A 20,827-nucleotide genomic window follows, 5' to 3' on the forward strand; every position below is an offset into this window, starting at 1 on the left:
GGACCACTACAGAGAAGGGATTATTTGGGTGGTGGACCATTCTCAGCACTGCAGTGACACTGACATGGTGGTGGTGTGTTAGTGTGTGTTGTGCTGGTATGAGTGGATAAGACACAGCAATGCTGATGGAGTTTTTAAACACCTAACACACCACTACCATGTCATTGTCCCTGCAGTGCTGAGAATCATCCACCACCTAAATAATACCTGCTCTGTGGTGGTCCTGTGGGGGTCCTGGCCACTGAAGAACAGGGTGAAAGCAGGCTAAAAAAAAAAAAAAAGTATGTAAAGAAACAAGTGGACTACAGTCAGTAATTGTAAAACTACAAAGTGCTTCTATATGGTAAGTGGAGCTGATAAAATTGAACAGTGTGTGTAGAAACAAGGAGGTGGTTTTAATGTTATGGCTGATCATGTCAATTTTACTGGTCACTGTCAGACTTGCCCTATTTATATAGGCAAAAAGAAGTCACCAGATGTAATCAATTATAATAAACTATTAATAAATTAGGGGAACATGCTACAAGGTTGAATGACATTATGAAACTTTTACATCAAATTATTTATATTAGTTGCTGTTGCTTGCTTGTTTTTGAATGTAATTAATTTCATGTTTAGTTGGTACGTGTTTTAATCATAGTCCCTTATAAGTGTGTATACAGTTTTCCTTCAGTTGTATAGAGATGGGTTGGTATTACATAGAAGTAAATAAACGTTCTATTTACTTTAAATGCGAAAATGCTCCTAAACTATTTTGTTACTAATTGGTTGAATAACACTACTGGCGTTTATAACCGCTTTAAATGCTCTTTTGGACGGAGCAGTTTTAGCTAACACTTCATTACAGCATGTACATGTTGTGCTTGTATTGTAATACCTAAACAAATGTACTGATAAATAACAACATTTATAAGTATCTAAACACACTAAATTAATCAAGCTACAGCTGTTTGTCGCTCCTTAACTACTAACACAGTTAGCACAACTGCCTACAACTTGGAGAAAAGTCACAATACATAAAACGACAGAATTCCTATCACACATCCTAACAGAAGCCATTGTTTACATATCAGCGGCTTTCTCCACTCAGTTACCTGTACCCTTACCTCTAATAGTGATGTTGACGAGGTGTCAGTATTCCTTTGCGCCCCGAGATCCCCGCTGTATTACAGTTATCGCGAGAGTTCGACCCAATTTACCGTAATGTACCTAAAGAAAGCTCACTGCTTCAAATACAAGTGCTCTTTACTGTTCCTCTTACAAGTATAGCCAGTCTTTAAGATCAGTTCAAATGTGTCAACTTTTCTTTTGTATCAAAGCTAAAAAAAATAAAATCTAACAAACAAAAACAAACATTCAGGGCAAAAGAACACAGCACTTGTATTATGGTTGCCATTGTGCTGATCTATGTTTTACTGTAACACATTTATCCATCATTAAGTGTACATATCTATAGGGTATTTTACAAACACAATTTTGTAAAATGCAATACATATAAGAATTTGTGATTTCCTCAGATCAGATGATGGTCTTGAACCTTTTTAACTGACAAAAGTACAAAGAAAAGAGTTTAATCTTTTCACTGACTAACTTGTCTTTTTTAAATATGAGGGATCATCAAAAAGTTTCTGCACTTTCATATTTTGGTTGGAAACAGTGAGAGCAGGAGAAGTAGTAATTGGTCATGTTTAAGAGACTGAGAAAGATTTGTTTGTTTATTAGGATTTTAACGTCATGTTTTTTTTTACACTTTGGTTACATTCATGTCAGGAACGGTAGTTATTCATTACACAAGGTTAATCAGTTCACACAAGGTTATATCGAACACAGTCATGGACAATTTAGTATCTCCAATTCACCTCACTTGCATGTCTTTGGACTGTGGGAGGAAACCGGAGCACCCGGAGGAAGCCCACGCGGACACGGGGAGAACATGCAAACTCCACACAGAAAAGGACCCGGACCGCCCCACCTGGGGATCGAACCCAGGACCTTCTTGCTGTGAGGCGACAGTGCTACCCACTTAGCCACCGTGCCGCCCTGACTGAGAAACAGCTCATAGTCCAGATTTAGCAACATCTGATCAGCTCAAAGAAGCTTTAAGGGGAAGAAGATTTTCATGTGATGATGTGAAAGCGGCGCTGCATCAAGCACTCCACCAAAAACATTTTTTGCTGATGACATTAAAACGTTGGTACGACACTGGAAAAATGCATCAGAATGTGTCTATGTATAAAAGTGATGTAAGTTGTTTTTGAAATTCTTAAAAAATAGAGTTTAAAAAAAAAACTTTTAAATACCCTCGTATTAACTCATTTAAAATGTGAGGCCTGCAACACACTCAAAAAATGGCCAAAGCTATTCAATGGATTGCTAACCAAATCCAGGATAAAGTGGTTGATGAAAATGAAAAAAAATTTATACATATGCATGTAATCATCAGTAAGTGTACAGATTTACTGTAAAACACTGACATGGTATTCACACGGGTTTTGTAAATACAGTCCAACACATCCGCATTCACATAATTACAAATGCATGTAACATAACCCGAAACCAAAAAGCATCACTTGAATAGATGCAAATGGAATGTTAAAGAAGGGCAGCTGTAAAGATCAGCTATTATTTTTATTCACATTTATTACTATTTATTTCTGTAACATCTGAACTAGTCTGGTAAAAGATCGTTAATAAAGGCTACTTTCACACAAACATTTTGCTATCAGTTACAAACTAATTCCAAAACTGGAAAACTGTAAAGATGACCCTCTTCCATGAGTTACATTTAGAAAATTGTGCAAAAGTCAAAGACAGTAAAATAATAAAGTAGAAATCGCTGTACTTATCCAAAACCAATTTAAACAGAATGTTGTTTTTGTCATATCTATTCTACAGCAAAAGCTTAAGTGCACTTGTGGCTGTGTCCCAATCCACATTATTTTCTACCAAATACATGAAAGATACTAGCAGTATTAATAAGTAGGTCTACTTTGTATGTAGTTTGAGACATGACTCTCAAGGTGCTTGTCAGACAATACGACCATAATTGGAAGAAAGCATGGAAGTTTGCTAAAATCATGTATTTTCTTAATTTTGTTAAAGTTTAAAGAGAAATGTAACTTATTCTTTTATGTAGACACAACAACAATATTATGGGCTATATATAATTCACATCCATTCATGTTTACTCATCACTTCTACTGTTGTAGTTTGCACACGCCGACAAAGTGCTACATTGATTTTAGTAAAATAAAATGTGTTTATAGTATACATATTTGAGCAGCTTATAAAAAATAGGAGATATATGTCTCATTTGTAAAATCGTATATAATCAAAAGTTTCCCTTTTGTGTATACGACTACGTTGGCTGTTCAATGTCATAGAAATATGAATGTATTTTACAGCATACGCGGCATCCTTGAGAAGATCCCTCTAACTGCTGTTCTTTATTGCAACCAAAGATGTTTTCCCTAAAGCTATAGATGCACATCCTGACAAAGTACAGTACATACACTGATGAGCCAAAACATGAAGAACTTACCCAAAAATGTACATGACAGTGTGCATGTCACTGTCATGGATATTTTAAATGTTGGGCTGATGGTAGTTAGTGGTACATGTGTTGAACGCAGCAGATATGCAGCAGGATTTAAGACCTGAGTTACTTTAATAAGGGCTGAATTGTTTTGACCAGACGACTGAGCTAAAGTATTTAAAAAAAAACCAGGGGGGTGAGAACTCACAGACAACATACAAACCACCACCAGGTTGATGGGCAGCCAAGTTTCGTTGATGCCAATGGACATAAAGGCTGTGGTGTCTGGTAAAACCATCATAAAGGCTGTGGCTCTGATTGCAGATAATTCTAATATTGGTTATGAGTCACAACACAGTATAAATGTCACAACACACTGCATCAAACCCTTCTGTGTATGGAGCTGCATAGTCACAGGCCAGTCAAAGTGCCCAAGCTAATTTCTGTCCCACAATGATAGTACCTACAATCAGGGGCGTCGTAGTGGGGTGAAAAGTGGGACTGAGTTACCAGGGCCCCAAGTCGGGGGAGGGCCCTTGAGGAGTCTGAAATTGTATTTTCCTTTATATATTAATATCATTTAAAGATCACAATAAATGTTGCTAACTAATGTAAGTGTAATGTTTTGGGTAAATAAATCGGTTGATTGATGGATTGAATTGTGTGTCCTAGCCTACATATAGTGTCTGAGGACAGGCACCCCCACCTCTTGAACGAAATGGTTTAGTCCGCCTTCACCGGGCTAGGCGCATTTAACTTAAACTAGGTTTAGCGTTCATTTCTGCTGAAGCGGCAGTGCTCGCTGTATCCGTGCTGTGGAAGGTGGTGTCCAATAAATCTAAATCGGTTTTCAGAAAAGAAAAGAGAGGCAGGAAAGAGAAAAAAAAAAGAAATGTGGGAAAGCAACTGCTAACGAACTTCTTTCCCAAGAAAGGTGAGCCCAAATGTGAAAGCAAATAGCCTACATTACATGAACTCCTGTGGTTATAAAACGCTTCAATACCACCGCGATTGTCAGTGCTAAAAACTGCATAACACAACATTAGAAATAACATGATGCCTTATCTGTAATCTGAGGTAAACTCTAAATAAAATTTTGTTTGCATAGCCTACCACACCATTGCAGTAGTACACTAATTCGAAAATTAATTTAATATTTATTATTTTAATGAAAAATGACTAGTGAGTCAAGTTTTGTTTTTCTTTTTTTTTTTTTTTTATAAATAAAGACTTTTTATTAATGTGGAAATCTGAAATGGCATTTTTATTTTATGTAATAAATAGGCTACTTGATAAAAAGCTGTTCTCTTCAGTTATAGCTTTTAATTATTCTGCAAATAAAACAAGCAGTGCCCATGGGCCCCCCTCAGGCGGGAGAGAGAGATTGGGGTGAGGGCCCCCCCCCCCCCATGGGCACTGCTTGTGCATAGGGCCGAGAGTTTGGTGCTACGCCCCTGCCTACAATGAGCATACTAGGCAGAGTTTCTTAGCTTCAGTAAAATGAAAGCTTAATGTCTAGATCGTTGTGGTTTCAAATCAACCCCTCTTCAAGAGCTGTATGACTTCTGCAATACACTGGTGGAACAATTGGTTTTTGCTAGTCCAAAAAATTCTGATGCACACCTGTAAAATCTAGGCCTAGAGAGAGTTTAATCATTTTATGCACAATAGGCTGACGTTAATCTTCCGAAGTCCATCAAGCTGCTGAAGCGCACCTTTTCACAAGGCATTGTTTGATCAATCTCATACTGTGGACACTAAAAGGATTAAGTCAGATTAAAGACATCTACTAAGATAAAATGTTTCTGGAAAGGGTTTTAAAACTGAAAAAAAGCACAATGATTACTTCATTATGTCTTTTATAAAACAAGGGGTGGTGACACCTGAATTTAGATTTGTGGGTGTTGCAGAGTTGATACTTGCTAGAAAAGAATAAGGGAAAAAAAGAATGTAAGATTAAAAGATTAAGATTAATCTACAGAAAAGCATCTCATTGTTGTTACAACTGATAACCAAGTATAGTAGGTCATTTGGATGCAGGAGTCCAAAAGATCATATTTAGACCTGCTGTTTGGATGGGACACATGACATTTTCACTAGCCACTTTCTTCTTTAACACTGATTATCTATTGTTACAAATAGGTGAGACTATATCTGCTTTAAATAAATTGTTATCTTAAGTCAGATGGATGTGCAGATGGATTGGACCATATCCCGAAAATTGTGGGCACATAGAGGGAATAAACCATGGACCAGCAGCCAATCATATAATGATGCAACATAACTGCGCAACTGAGTTTCAAAGTCAGATTTGCTAGCTTTGAACCTTAGCAATGTGATCAACAGTACAATGCTTAGCTCATCACATAAAACAACATTTGGCCCTTAGTGGCCAAGAGATTGAAAAGGAAACACACAGCTTGTTTACAATTTAACTTTTATATTCATACTAACATTGTTAACAATACAAAGCAACATCCGATTGCATTACATAACAGTAAAATAATGCAAATAAAGATGTCACAAATACTTCATTTATTCTTTGTTTTTACATTGGAATAAAATGTTAACTACCATACTATTTAAATGCATGAAATAACATATAGTAAATAGGAAAACACAGTAGAGTATCAATAACAATACACAAAAACCTTTAACTTTGGAAAATTGGCCTTCTTATTTATTCACATTTGATTTTCACATTGTCTTGCCACTGATGACAATCAAGAAAAAGAGATTTATGGCCCAAACTTGAGTAGCTCAGTGAACCTTCAGTTTGACTGGTAAACATGCATTTTTTTTTTATTTAACTGGGCTCCTCAACCTTGATATTAAGGGAGCATATGCCTGGTGGATTTAGATTTTGGGATCCTGGCAAAGGCTGCAGTCTGGTCTCTGGTCTGATTGCTGCTCCAACTGGATGGTGACAGAGTGAAAGCTGTAGGTGGTGAAGCAGGACTGTGTGATTTCTCTAAGCACAACCTGTGGCTCTGCATCATCAACTGAAGAGGTCAACAAAGACTTTGGTTACCATGATTATTAAACCAGCAATAAACATTTATATTTATATTTATTTATTTATTTTTAGTAACTACTCCATCCTGGTTAGCATTAACCACTACAGGACATTAATCCCACATACATTATTATTATTTATATGAATTGCTCTCACTGAGCCCTTTATAATATGTCTGGAATATACAGTCACTGATTATTTTATAAGCTATAAATACTATACAGATAAACTTTGTTGTTCTGTAGACTTTGTCACCCCCCTCATAACCTGATCAAAAGGGACCCCCTATGACACCAACCCAGCTCTTCTCAGCTCTCAGCCCTAACATGGTAATGCCATTGTTGTATGCATTGTTTATGTATGATACCTTTTGGGAATTATATAATTTAAACTAACTGGCCTTATTATAAACATTATACCCTATTAACACTTGTTGTAGGTGTACAGTTCTATGAACACTGTGGGCTTTATATATTTAGTTGGAGCACAATTCTCACAGTATTGATATTAAAATGTTTAAAAATCCCAACAACACTGCTATATGCAATATGTATTTTTTTTATTATTTCTATACCCTTATTCTTTTTGTTTGTTCTTTATTGTTTTTTTTTACCATATCAGCATATTTTACTGTTTTTTATGTTGTGTGGCACCCAGATCCATTTGGACACCTGACCATGAGCTTGTTAGACATCCTGTTTCAAAAACAAAGTCACTTCTGAGACTTTAAAGTATATCTGTGGGAATTTGTGCCCATTCAGTCAAAAGAACATTGGCTGGGCACTGATGTTGGTCAAGAAAGCCTGAATTGACGTTCCAGTTCATTCCAAAGCTGTTTAGTGAGACTGAGGTCAAGGATCTGTGCAGACCACTGGAGTTTCTTGAAACTAAGCTTTACTTTTTTTCTCTATAGACCTTGCTTTGTGCAAAGGGGCACTGGGGCACTGGAGCAGAAAAAAGGCCTTCCCTAAACTGTAACTGCTAAGTTGAAAGCATATAACTACCTTTATGTAATTGATTTATTATACCAGTTAGCAATTGCTGTGTGTGCAACACATTAATTTAATAAAGGGGTGTCTCAATACCTTTGTCCATTTAGTGTATATTCATTAGTTTAAGACTAATACTTTAGTAAAACCTTTATTAGAACCACAAAAAGCTCATCCTTACCTATTGCAACATGGGCAGAAAGAACAGCCTGGTTGGCGGTTAGTGCCCAAATGTGGAGGTTGTGGACAGTTTTTACTCCCTTGATGGAGAGCATCAGATTTCTCACTTCCTTATAGTTTACACCTGCTGGTGTTCCTGCAGGACACACACACACACAACCACACACACACGTAAACAAAGAGGGAGAGAGAGACTATTTTTTAAAAACCCATCTTCAAAGACTTGAGAGATTTGCATTTTTTTTAAATGTTGTAATTCATGACTGTAAGTGTTTTCAATAAAGGATACTTGTCAGATTTGTGTTAGTACTTTGCTATTAATCTTTTGTTGTTTTACCTCGGAAATGGCACCTTTTTGCTCCTGGTATGATCCATGTAACCCCCAATTAATTTGTTTTAATAGGAAAATTGTTCCAGGTAACATAACGTCTTTAAGATGAGTTGATTTAAACTGTGTGCCTTTTGAGTGTGCTCACTATGTTCTATAATTGCTTTCTTGTGTGTTATTAGTTTAGGCAGAATGTGTTTGTCTAACTCAAAGATCAGAGCACATTTTATACTAATGAATGTACAAATAATGCTAGAGGGCTCAAAACATTTTTGCAACTGCTTATGGATTGTAGTTACGAGGGTGATAATTGTACCTTCCATCAGTACCACCAAAATGTCTCTCAAGATGGTGAATGTGGTGAACAAGACGAAGATAGAAAACAGGAAGGTGCATATAGGGTCTGCAATCTTGTACTCAGGCTACACAAAAATAGAGATCAGTTAATTAGTAACTTTTTTACAGGCAGCCACTTTAAAAACCAAACTGTGTTGATCCTGTCTTACCCTGAAGAAGATGATGATAGCACTAATAAGCACACTGATGCTCTGTAGAAGGTCTCCAATCACATGCACAAAGGCAGCCCTCACACTGGCATTTTCCTGCATCTTTTTTCCAGATCCATGTCCTTCTGGGTCCTGGCTATGATTTTTATTCTTTTCATGGCTATGACCATGTCCATGAGAGCTAAGACCACCATGGCTGTGTCCATGCCCTGTCTGGAACAAGGTGAGTGCCATTCTACACATGAAAAGAAAAAAATGTTGAATCACCACCATTAAAAGTAGGTTTCTATTTATGTTAAATTACAGTTCACTTACATGATGTTGGCCAGCACAGCGCAGCCTGAAGTTATGAGCATAATGGTGCCCTCAATCTCATAATCTTCAGTGATAAGACGTTCCACTGCCAGATACACCAACACACCGGTCACCAACCAGATAGTGAAGACAGACAGCAGAGCACCCAGGATCTCTAAAAATTTATTAAAGATTCCACAACACATTTAGTAAATACCACAGTGGTGATGATGATGATGGTGATGTGGATGACAAAGACTCACCTGCACGATGCCAACCATAATTAAGTCTGTATGTAGCTGGCCTGGATGATAGCCAAAGAGAGCACAGGCTTATTATGAAACTGGCAAAGTCCACAAGCAGGTGAGCAGCATCTGTCATTACTGCCAGACTTCCAGCAAAATACCCACCTGTTTGCACAACCACATAAAATCAAATACATTCATATACGTACACTCATGTACAACATATATTAGGTCATTTTCACAGTATTTAAGTGCTGTGATATTTTTCAGATTGCAACAGATCTGTAAAATAACCTGCACACCTAAGATTTCTCCCACCATGAAAACCAGACAAACTGCGCTGACGATGTACAGTCGTTTTCTGGCAGATTTCTTCTCTTGCTCTCGGTCCTCAAAAGCGCGACTGCTGTCATGACAGTGCTTCCTGTCCTTTTGCATTGTCTCACCACTGCACATATTAGTAACAAACAAAGGGATATACAATAAAGTAAGCTGGGTAGGTGACAAGTCATGAGGAATACACACTAATAAGCCACAACATTAGGACCACCCCAAATATGCATGTTAATACCTATCAATACCTGTTATGGTTAATAATCATCACTGTTGTGCATGTCATGGTCAGGAATATAATAAATATTGGACTGATCACAGTATATGCGATGACAGTCAATTTGTAAAGCACCTCTGGACTTTGGACTTGGTGGATGTCAGAAGAATGTTGCCTGCCCAACCCCATATATTTTGTATATTCATTATTGTGTTTTTTTTATATAGAAACCGTATTAATAAAAACCGAATAGGATAAGCCATAGGACAGATTCTCTCTTTACAGACTGGACACAACAATCATTTACAACCTTGTTAGAAAAGACCAGAAAATAGTCCAAATGACCTAGAATATTTCCAAACCATATCTTTATGTCATAATTTAGTCCATGGTTTTGTTTACATTAATTTTTTTTATTTGATTAAGGTATTTTTTCAGTTCGGTTTTTTTTACTTGATTACAGTCAATTTAATTTAAAATAGCTTGTTTTATATACTTATTAAATTACTTAATATAATTATTTGTTTTTATTTAAGTATTTTTGAGTAATGCTTGAAGATTTGGAACAATTCTAGTTACTCATCATTAGCATGAAAGCACAATGTGAGAGCTACAGATTTTACAAAACAATATGGAAATAAAATCACAGAATGCCAGTGAAGTTCTGATTGTTCAGGATAGTTTTGTCTAGACTGCTTGATGTTCATTTGTAGATGTAAAACTAACAGAGAAAAATGTTATTACTTCTGTCTTTTATTGTTTACAGCATGTTATATTCAAAAATGTTTCCAGTTTAATTTTTTGTCATTTTTAGGTATAAATACATTGTCAAAGAAATTAAGAATACTTATATAAAAGATGCTCATATTTGCGAATCGAAAAAAATTATGGGAGGTGTAAACTTTTTGATAAAATAGGATTGTGGTAAAAAATTAAAAAGAGAATAGCATTTAAAAAAAGTATTTTAAAACTAAAATAAAGAATACATTTTTTTCAGTAAAACAAATCATCTCATTTCTCTAAATGGGTGTTATTGCTAACTTTTTTTGACGAGTTCCTCCCACTGTGCAAGCTGCTGCAATAGCATTTGTCTTGTTTGGTGATCTAATGTTTTTTTTCCATTTTAATTTTTATTTCTTTATATTCCTAATGGAACACATGGATATCAATTCTCAGTATGAGGAACACAAGCTAAAGTAAGTTTTTTTTTTTTTTTATCTTTGTATTTCAGTGCAGTGATTTACTGCAAAAAAAACAACAACAAAGCATTATCAAATACTAAACTCTGGGTTTTTTGATGCTCATTTATTTAAAGTTAAATACATTTTATTGTCATTTGTTTCATATAAAATTGTCAATATAGATACAAGTACAGCCTTGTAATATTACAAAATATAATATTAGAATGAACTGGAACATCTGTGGCGGCTTTCTTCTCAACATCAGTGCCCAGCCATAGAAATATGGTGTGTGTGTGTGTGTGTGTGTGTGTGTGTGTGTGTGTGTGTGTGTGTGTGTGTGTGTGTGTGTGTGTGTGTGTGAACTGTGCGCTTAATGATGGGGCTCTGTGCAGAGTTTGCGCACCGCCAAAACTCTAGACACCCGTGTGAAGAGCTTAATTCTCCCCAAACACCCAACCCTTATCTGCGCTTTTTTATATCAACTACTAAATATCTGCTGACAAAATAACAGAAACAATAAAAATAAATTAATACATAGAAATAAAAAGCCACAAACCAGATAAATTAAGTGGTAAACATACTGAACTAAATACAGAGAAGTAGGATTAGAAAAGCGATAGTGTTTTACCTTTCCCGTAATATGGTGTACATTTTAGCATCTTTGTTCTTGAGTACTAGCTCTTTCTCCGGGTCCTTCTTGAACATGATTATGGTTTTCCCACTCCTAAATAGAAGTGTTTAACAAAATCAACTAACTAATCAATTAATTAAAAATAAAACAAATAAAATGAAAAAGTCCTAAACAAGCTATTAAGATAATGTAAGAAACTCCGCTTTCTCTGTTAAAAAATATAATATAAAAATATATAAATATAATTAATTAATATTAATATGAATCTATGTAAAAGTTTGTATGAGCTGTCTGTGCTGCATTCTCGGTAATGTGACTCCAAATCACTTTTCTCTTTGTTATAAGCAGCTCTCTCAGTCTGAAACCGTGTGACTGTGATCCGTGTGCAAAAAACACTCAAGCTGCTCTCAGCACCACTCAAGAGGGGTGGAAAAGCTGCAGGCAATCCACCCAAAAACCTTAACACATCAAGCACCAGGGCAAACACACAACCATCACGAAACGTATTCTAGCTGTGAATTGGTTGGTGCAGACATTACCAACAAATTACATTCCGACAAGCTTTACTGCTTTATCTTTAACACTACCTTTAACATTCTGGAGAATCTGTTTTTAATAAGATATTGTATTATTAATAGGATCTTTGTATTATTAAGGGTAACTCAAGGTGCCTAGGTGTTGCAGTATAATTTAAAAGCTGTAATGTTACTAGAAAACACAAGAAGCTACAAAAGGCTATAACATTTTACACAGTGGCGATTTCTCTAAGACTGCAAGGGAAGCTCAGCTTCCCCTAAAATGTCCAAAATTAAATGGTCAAATATGTACAGTTGTGTTAACATTTTATTGACTACAAATGCCTTAGAACACGTTCATCTCGAAGACGAGTTCGTTCAGAATCAGCTAATTATCACAAATCGACTGGATTTTCTTAACTTAACTCATACATTCCCGTAGCGTCAATGCATTTGTCCGCAGAAGCTGAGCGTCTCTTCACTTCTATGGGACTGCTTTGAGGTTTTTTTTAATGCTATTTTTTTTTAACTCGCCGGTCATTGGATAAATGCCTCGATTTTGTCCCGCCCCCGGACGCTGAGCGTCTCTGAGGGTGAATGGGGCTGTGGGTGGGTCTGGACGCTGAGCTTCTGCAAGATGATTGGAGGATCAGTGGAAAGGCTGAATCCCGTTTTGATTGACAAAACTCAAACTCAAAAGAAGCTTTATTGGCATGACAAATAGGGACATTCGTATTGCCAAAGCAATACACTTCATTAGTCACTTAATCACTGGGAGCTTCAGTCCCATCGCGGATTTTGCGAGTGAAGTCGAAAGACAAACTGCAACCCATTTCAGGCCATTTTCTTGTAAAAGGAACGGAGGGCAGAATTTATGTGTAAATAAATTGACAAATTTTATGATGTAAGCCGACAATGAACTTCCCCTCTTTGAAAGACCAGCAGCCGCCACTGATTTTACAGCTATATGGTAATAGCCAAGTAATGACATGAATATGAATATTTTCACAGAAGTTAGTTAGCATGCCACATGATGTCTGTTACTTTTATGTATTCCCGTTGTCTTTTTTAACAAATAAAACATACTTAGAAATGAACAAAACAAATAAACTTACACTCGCCTTTAACAAATAGTAAAACATTGCAGATCACAGAATTAATAACCAGTATTACCAGTACTATGTTAAGTTATAGAAGTAAACAGAAACTTTGCTATAAGACAAAACATGAGGACCACCACCCAAAATTGTGCATTACAATGCCCACTTTGTAACAATTGAGCAGGTCATGAGATATATTAATAATAATAATAATACATTTTATTTATATAGCGCTTTTCAAGATACTCAAAGACGCTTTACATAAGACAAATAATCAAAACAAATACGTACATACACCATACAAATCATAGTACAAAATCAAAATAGTACATCAACATCAAGAATAATTAAGATAAAAACAAAGAGAGCAGCATAAGACAGTTCATTAAAAATTAGCTAAATTATGAGAGAGAACAACAAATATAGAACAATTTCTTAAAATTAGACAGAAACAGGACAGATTTACATGCAATCAGGAAACTGAAAACTTTACAAGTTTTAGGATCTAGGACTTCACATTTCTGTCGTGATCTAAGTATAAAAACTATTAAAAAGAATAGCAAAAATAAAAGCATTTATTTCGTGTTGTTACAAGTTAAATGCCATATTGAATAGATGAGTTTTGAGAAGTGACTTGAATTTGGACAGGTCAGGACAATCTCGTAGGTGTTTGGGGAGAGCATTCCATAAAGATGGAGCAGCTATGGAAAAGGCCCTGTCACCCCAGGTCCGGTGCTTGGTCCTAGAGGGTATGGACAGTAGGTTAGCCTCAGAAGAGCGAAGGCTACGGGAGAGAATGTGCTGATGGAGCAGGTCGGTGAGGTAGGATGGGGCCTGATTATGGAGAGCTTTGTGAGTGAATAGAAGAATTTTGAATTGAATGCGTTGAGCAACGGGAAGCCAATGAAGTTTTTGTAGAACAGGTGTAATATGATCACGGGAGCGAGTATGAGTAAGGAGGCGAGCAGCTGAATTCTGGATATACTGAAGTTTTTTTAGGATTTTGTTAGATGTACCATAAAGGATGCTATTGCAATAATCAATTCTGGATGTAATAAAAGCATGAATCAAGGTTTCGGCGGCAGAAAAGGAGAGTGATGGACGTAGACGTGCTATGTTTTTTAGATGAAAGAAAGCAGTTTTGGTGATGTGATTTACATGGCGGTCAAAAGAGAGGTTGCTATCAAAAATTACACCAAGATTTCGGATGTTAGAAGACGGAGACAAAGTGTCATTATCAATGGTAATTTGAAAATTTTTTGTGGTTTTTGCCAGGGTTGTAGGACCTACGATGATCATATCTGATTTTTCACAGTTTAATTTGAGGAAATTAGCTTTCATCCACAATTTCATTTCAGTGATGCAATTTGTCAGAGTGGAGTGAAGTTCAGTATTAATGGATTTGGAGGAGATGTAAAGCTGAATATCATCAGCATAGCAGTGGAAATGTAAACCATGCCGACGTATGATGTCACCAAGGGGGAGCATATAAAGAATAAACAAAAGGGGACCTAACACTGAGCCTTGGGGAACGCCTTGGGACAGTGGAGCAATGGCAGAACTACAATTGTTGATATTAACAAACTGTTGTCTGTTTACGAGATATGACCTTAACCACAAAAGGGCAGTACCAGTGATGTTGACAGAGGATTCAAGGCGGGACAGAAGAATGGAGTGATTAATGGTGTCAAAAGCTGCAGTAAGATCAAGGAGGACGAGAATATTAATTTGTCCAGAGTCTGAGGAAAGAAGAAGGTCATTTGTGACTTTGAGGAGGGCTGACTCAGTGCTGTGCTGGGGGCGGAAACCAGACTGAAATGATTCAAATAGATTATTGGAATTTAGGTGATCTTTGAGCTGTGAGGCAACAACACGTTCCAGTATTTTCGACAGAAATGGAAGATTGGAAATGGGCCGAAAGTTACTCATAATGTTAGAGTCAAGTCCAGGTTTTTTAAGTATGGGAGTAACAGCAGCCAATTTGAGTGATTGAGGGACTGAGCCAGAACTAAGAGAGGAATTGATTATCTCTGTGATAAGTGATGAGATAACTGGAAAACAACCCTTAACAAGTTTTGATGGAGCAGGATCCAAAACACAAGTGGAGCTTCGCATCCCTGTTAAGATCTCAGATAGGTCCAAATGAGACACAGGTGAGAACTGAGACAGAGGCTGGGTAATAAATTGAGATGAGATAGGCGGAGAAACAGAGATGACAGGGGAAACTGTCAGAAAATTGTGGATATTCTCAACTTTTGTTTGAAAAAATGAGAGGTAAGAGTTACACTTGTCAACTGTAAAGGAATTGGTAGTATTGTCAACTGGTTTGAGAAGTTTATTTATTGTGGAAAAGAGAGTCTTAGGATTTGTTGATCCAGCATGTATGAGTTCGGAATAGTAAGTGGATCGGGCTGCCGTAAGAGCGTCTTTGTAATGTTGAAGATAATCAGAATAAATCTGATAATGTACTGTTAGACCGGTTTTCTTATAAAGTCTTTCAAGCTGGCGTTTACGGGATTTCATTTGGTGAAGCTCAATTGTGTACCATGGTGCGGAATGACTAAATGAAACAAATTTGGTTCTCAAAGGAGCCAGCTCATCAAGACATGAGGCGAGTATGTCATTATAGTAATCGACAAGGTCAGATGAATTACTAGACAGTACAGGACAGACAGACATCTTTTTAACAAGAGAATCTGAGAAAGCAGAGGGAGAGATATATTGAAGATTCCTGAAGGATATTTTACGTTTAGCTCTAGTGATGGGCCTAGTGACCTCAATGTCCATGATGATTGTCAAATGATCAGAGACAGTAAGGTCATGGCTGGACGGCTGATGAACTAGGACACCAGTAGAGCAGACAAGGTCAAGAGTATGACCTTTTTTATGAGTTGGAAAATGTATATGTTGTGTGAAATTAAAACACTGTAACAATTCCAAAAATTCCCTGGCAAATTTACAGTTGTTGTCATCAATATGGATGTTAAAATCACCCATAAGCAGTACAGAGGATGAGAGGGCACTAAGCTGGGTTAAAAAATCTGAAAAATCAGAGAGAAAGGAAGCGTTTGGCTTTGGCGGACGATAAACTACAGCAGTGACCAGAGGAGTAGGCCCTGACAACTTGAAAGCCAGGTGTTCAAAAGAAAGAGCAGCAGGAAAAGACAAAGTGGTTATTTTAATATCATCCCTATAGACTGCAGCAACACCACCACCTCGCCCTTCCATACGAGGTTCATCAATATACGAGTATCCCATTGGCGTGGTCTGATTTAACGTAAAATAATCCAAGGGTTTATGCCAAGTTTCAGTGAGACAGAAAAAGTCTAGTTCACTGTCAGATATAAATTCACTAAGTACAGTACTTTTTGTGTTGAGTGAACGAACATTAAGCAATGCCATTTTCAAGTGGTATTGTTGTGTAGTTGGCTGTGAGGAACGAGGAAGAGAACGGAGATTTGCTAATTGCTCATATATTGAATGTTGGGGTGATGGCAGTTACACATAGTACACATGTTATATGCAGCAGATATGGGCAAATCATACCACATATCAAGCTTAGCTTTTGGGATGATGCTCTTATACTCCGGATGTAATGGCACCCATGTCTTCCAAAAAGTTAATTTCCTTCGGAGTCAATAAAGTTTTTATTTATCTATCTATCTATCTATCTATCTATCTATCTATCTATCTATCTATCTATCTATCTATCTATCTATCTATCTATCTATCTATCTATCTATCTGTCTGTCTGTCTGTCTGTCTGTCTGTCTGTCTGTCTGTCTGTCTGTCTGTCTGTCTGTCTGTCTGCCCGCCCGTTCTTTACTCCACAGAATATTATTCCAAGTCTTGGGTTTTATTAAGATGTTTTTGTCAAATGGGAGATGTACCAGATGGCAGTGGTTTATGCTCTGCATCTCTCCCATAGATGCCATTTTTGACCAATGTCTTTCTTATTGTGAAATAGTGTGCACTGACCTTAACCGAGGCAAGTGAGGCTTGCAGTTTGTCAGATGTTCATCTGGGTTTTTTTATAACCTCCTAAATGAGTCATTGTTATAACTGTGGTATAATGTTGGTAGGTCAGTCACTCCTGGTTTACCACTGTTACAAGTTTTTTTTCTCACTATTTTTGGATAATACCTGCAGTAATCATGCCTGGGTGTGATATATCTGATCAGTTTAGCTAAGGGGGCAATCACTTTTTCACATAGGGCCATACAGGGCTGAACAGCATCATGATTTCCTAAAGTTGGGGCTGGGTTCTAAATTTATGGCTCAAAACGAACCCTGTACAACTACTTATTGTATAATCATGTGTTTTATTTTAACTTTCTCACAACATAGATACAATGTAGCAAATGTCAAAATACACATTCTATACACCAGCATGTGCCAAATACAAATCACACATCCTGTATACCTGTACAAGTACATGTACACCAGTGGCACATTCTGTACACCAGCAATTTCCTCATACCACATTATTTGATCCAGTATTACATCATATAATTTAGACCAGTCCTACATCCCTACATCCATCTAACCGGTAATACAAAATATAAACCAGCACTACATTCTACTAACAGTAACACACAACCTTGGCCAAACTACATCCTGCTAAACAGTAACACATCCTGTGCACAAGTTGTATAGCTTGCTGACAAGTACAACATTCTGCTGAGCTGAGTGTGTGTTCCCACAGTGTACTCCTGCTTTTTACATAGTGTGTCTAAGAGCAGGCTTCAGAACTAACACAAACATAGCAGAGTAAAGCCAAAACTGAAAATATTACATGGATAAATAAATCAATAATCAGTTGTATATTATGATTGTGTCATGAATTTGATCCCTAGGTCTAGTTCCTAGATCTATTTGGAATTTGGCATGTTCATCTTATGTTCATATCGGTTTCATCTCAACATAAATCTAAGCAATATAATGAAAGCAATTGTGAAAAGAAAAACTACCCTCGAGTGGAAAACAAGTGCACCAGACTGCCTTGTGCTGATAAACCATGTGCCTCCAGTATGGTGTCACAATGATTCCTGGGAGTTCTTCTTTTATTTGATACAGACACAATGACATCAAAAGGTTTTCCTTAACATTTTAGTCTGAAATGCTTTCAATGCTATTAAAATAAGTTTACTAAGAAAAAGGAAACTTATTTCCACATACTTTGAATATGTAATATGGCCTTATAAAGCCAAGACATACACTATTGATAGTAGTGTTTTGAATGTATCACATCAGTGTTTATTTGATGCTCTGTAAGAGATAAGCATATAATAGATGTGTGTATAATTTTGTTAGAATAAATAGAGAACATTATGCTATATTTAATTTTGCAAGAGATTTGTGGAATTTTGACAAAGTAGTTTCTGTAATTGAGTTTAAACATTTATGAAAAACTGTAATTGGATGTTGGCAACACACTCAAAAAAAGTTGGGATACATTTACATTTTCGGCATTTAACATTTATCCAGAGCGACTTACAAAAGTGCTTCCATAGTGAACATTACCTTACTCTAGTTTAAGTAGACAACAGTTCAAGAATACAAATCTGCTCATTCCACCACCCGGGTGCAAGTACACAGAAGAGCCTTGATGCTTGCCTTCCTCGAGTTCTGGGTGGAGGATCAAGTCGAGTGAGACTAGTGGCTCGGAGGTTGCGTGGTACAGAGCGGGGTTTGATTAGACCTCGAAGGTAGCTTGGGGCTGGTCCATTTTTGCTTTGTAGGTGAGCGTCAGTGTTTTAAACTGAATGCGTGGAGCTACAGGAAGCCAGTGAAGAGAACGCAGCAGTGGGGTGATGTGGCAGTGTTTAGGTTGGTTACAAACCAGCCGAGAAGCTGCATTTTGGATGAGTTGCAAGGGTTTAATAGTGGACATAGGAGCACCTTCCAGGAGGGAGTTGCAGTATTGTGAGATTACAAGTGACTGGACCAGAATCTGAGTGGTTTCCATGGAGAGAAATGGACGAATCTTGGGTTGGGATGTTGTAGGGGAGGAATCGGCACGGTCTTGTCATGTTGGCTTCATGAGAAGAGAAGGTCAGCTGGTTATCCAGGACAACACCAAGGTTTCATACATTAGATAGAAGCAAGAAAAGATTGAAAAATGTATAGAATATTCCAGTTACACCACTGTTGAATGTGTGTGACCTTCGAGCTCTCAGACAGCATTGCATGAGTCCTGCTACTGTGATAATAAAGCCACATGGGCTCTGGAGTACTTCAGAAAACCACTGTCATTAACACAGTCCATCACAGCTTTAAAAACGCAACCTAAAACTCTGTTATGCAAAGTGAAAGCCATATATCAATTCTATGCAAAAACACAAAGTCCTCTGGACCAGAGCTTATCTTAGTGCTGTGGTTGGATGAATCCGTGTTTCAGCTTCTGGAAAAAAGACAAACATGGAGTTCTCTGTGCAAAAGACAAAAAGGACAACTCAGACTATTATCAGTGAAGATGCAAAAGCCAACATCATGGCATGGGGTTGCATCAGTGTCTACAGCATGGGTGACTTGTGTTTGTGTAAAGATACCACTGACACAGAGACGTACATAGAGATTTAAAAAATATGCTGTGATCAAAGCAACACCTTTTGCAAGATCGCAGCAGTCAGTATCCTCAGCTCCCAAAAGATTAAAAAGTGTAAATAATAGAAAAGGTGATGTAACAGAGGTAAATAGGCCTCTTTGAGCAAGAGGATAGGTTTGAATTGTTTAAGAATCCATTTGTTTGTCTTTTAAGCCATCCAAGGAACTCTCAAATGTCTTCACCAGCACTAAAGTTCAAAGCATCAATATTCTTTCTGTCCTGCCTTTGTACTGTCCAGCTTTAATATACATCAAGAACCACAGAGAAGATCATAGTCTGGACAATTCTGATATTTGGAGAGACAAATACTTCATTCTTGTTCTGCCCAGTGCCTGTCTGTGTATAAAACAAGGATGCCCAAACACAACACTAGTGCAAAGTATTTATTTACATGAGTGATCAAACCACACACACAAGTATACAAAATGCACGGAATCTGTCTATACCATAATCTGAAATACTAGTATAACATAAATAATAAATAATATAAGTGTGCAACTGTGCAAAGACCAGTAAAATGGTGATCTAGAGTGACACTACATAAATCACCATGCTAAGGATAGGCTAACTGGTAATACTAAACAAGAATGATTGATGACTAACCACTATGATCAAACTAAGCTAACCGCTAATGCAAAACCATATATACAAGCAGATTATGATATTTGCTAAGCTGAAGATATGCAAACCACTAATGCTAAGAGAGCACAAAACAGACTGATCCAATGACTATATTATCTAGAAAGACAAGGAACTAGACAATAATACCATAGCTATGAATACACAAGTAAGGAAACACTTTGAAATCACTGGACCAAGGAACATGGAACCAGGAAAAAGAATTGTCCATGTAGGAAAGAGAAATAAGAAGATAGGAAATGAGCTGAGGGATGAGCTTCAGGTAGGGGATGATCAAGTAATGTGGTGTGTTGAGCACGATGGGTCTTGTAGTTTGTTAGATCTAAGTAAAAAAAAGCTATCCACCACTTGACATCTTTACCCTCACTGGTAAAGTTAGTGTTTTTTTCATACTGAGCTAAAGTCCCATCTTTTCTTTGTGAAGGTTGATCAGTGATGGTGTCAAAATGCAGATTCCTCATTAAAGCAATAAGATGTTCTGGTATTCCCATCTTTCTGAGGACATTCCATA

The 20,827-nt window shown here is 37.0% G+C and overlaps 2 protein-coding genes across 2 annotated transcripts in view; both read right to left on the bottom strand.

The window, feature by feature from the left end:
- med30 (mediator complex subunit 30) overlaps window positions 1-1,157 on the bottom strand; it is a 33,897-nt gene extending 32,740 nt beyond the window's left edge. Inside the window, exon 1 of the mRNA XM_062990471.1 lies at window positions 1,107-1,157. The gene's annotated coding sequence lies outside the window, so the exon portion shown is untranslated. The remainder of the gene's footprint in view (window positions 1-1,106) is intronic.
- A 4,973-nt stretch (window positions 1,158-6,130) lies between these two features.
- LOC134331617 (proton-coupled zinc antiporter SLC30A8-like) lies at window positions 6,131-11,505 on the bottom strand. Its single transcript, XM_063013103.1, has 9 exons — window positions 11,453-11,505; window positions 9,396-9,541; window positions 9,112-9,258; window positions 8,870-9,023; window positions 8,746-8,789; window positions 8,555-8,676; window positions 8,365-8,470; window positions 7,722-7,856; window positions 6,131-6,537 (listed from the first exon to the last, which is right to left on the bottom strand). The coding sequence occupies exons 1-9, from the start codon at window positions 11,473-11,475 to the stop codon at window positions 6,392-6,394; spliced, it is 1,023 nt and encodes a 340-aa protein (XP_062869173.1). The 5' UTR covers window positions 11,476-11,505; the 3' UTR covers window positions 6,131-6,391.
- Window positions 11,506-20,827: the final 9,322 nt, after the last annotated feature.

This window comes from Trichomycterus rosablanca, chromosome 2 (genome assembly GCF_030014385.1).
Source record: "Trichomycterus rosablanca isolate fTriRos1 chromosome 2, fTriRos1.hap1, whole genome shotgun sequence".
In the NCBI taxonomy this organism is placed as follows: Eukaryota; Metazoa; Chordata; class Actinopteri; order Siluriformes; family Trichomycteridae; genus Trichomycterus; species Trichomycterus rosablanca.

Coding starts and splice junctions, on each gene's coding strand:
- LOC134331617 (XM_063013103.1), bottom strand. CDS start 11,475: ATGTACACCATATTACGGGAAAG. Junction 9,024..9,111: donor TTATGGTTGGCATCGTGCAG/GTGAGTCTTTGT, acceptor ATAAATTTTTAG/AGATCCTGGGTGCTCTGCTG. Junction 6,538..7,721: donor TTCTGCCCATGTTGCAATAG/GTAAGGATGAGC, acceptor TGACCTCTTCAG/TTGATGATGCAGAGCCACAG.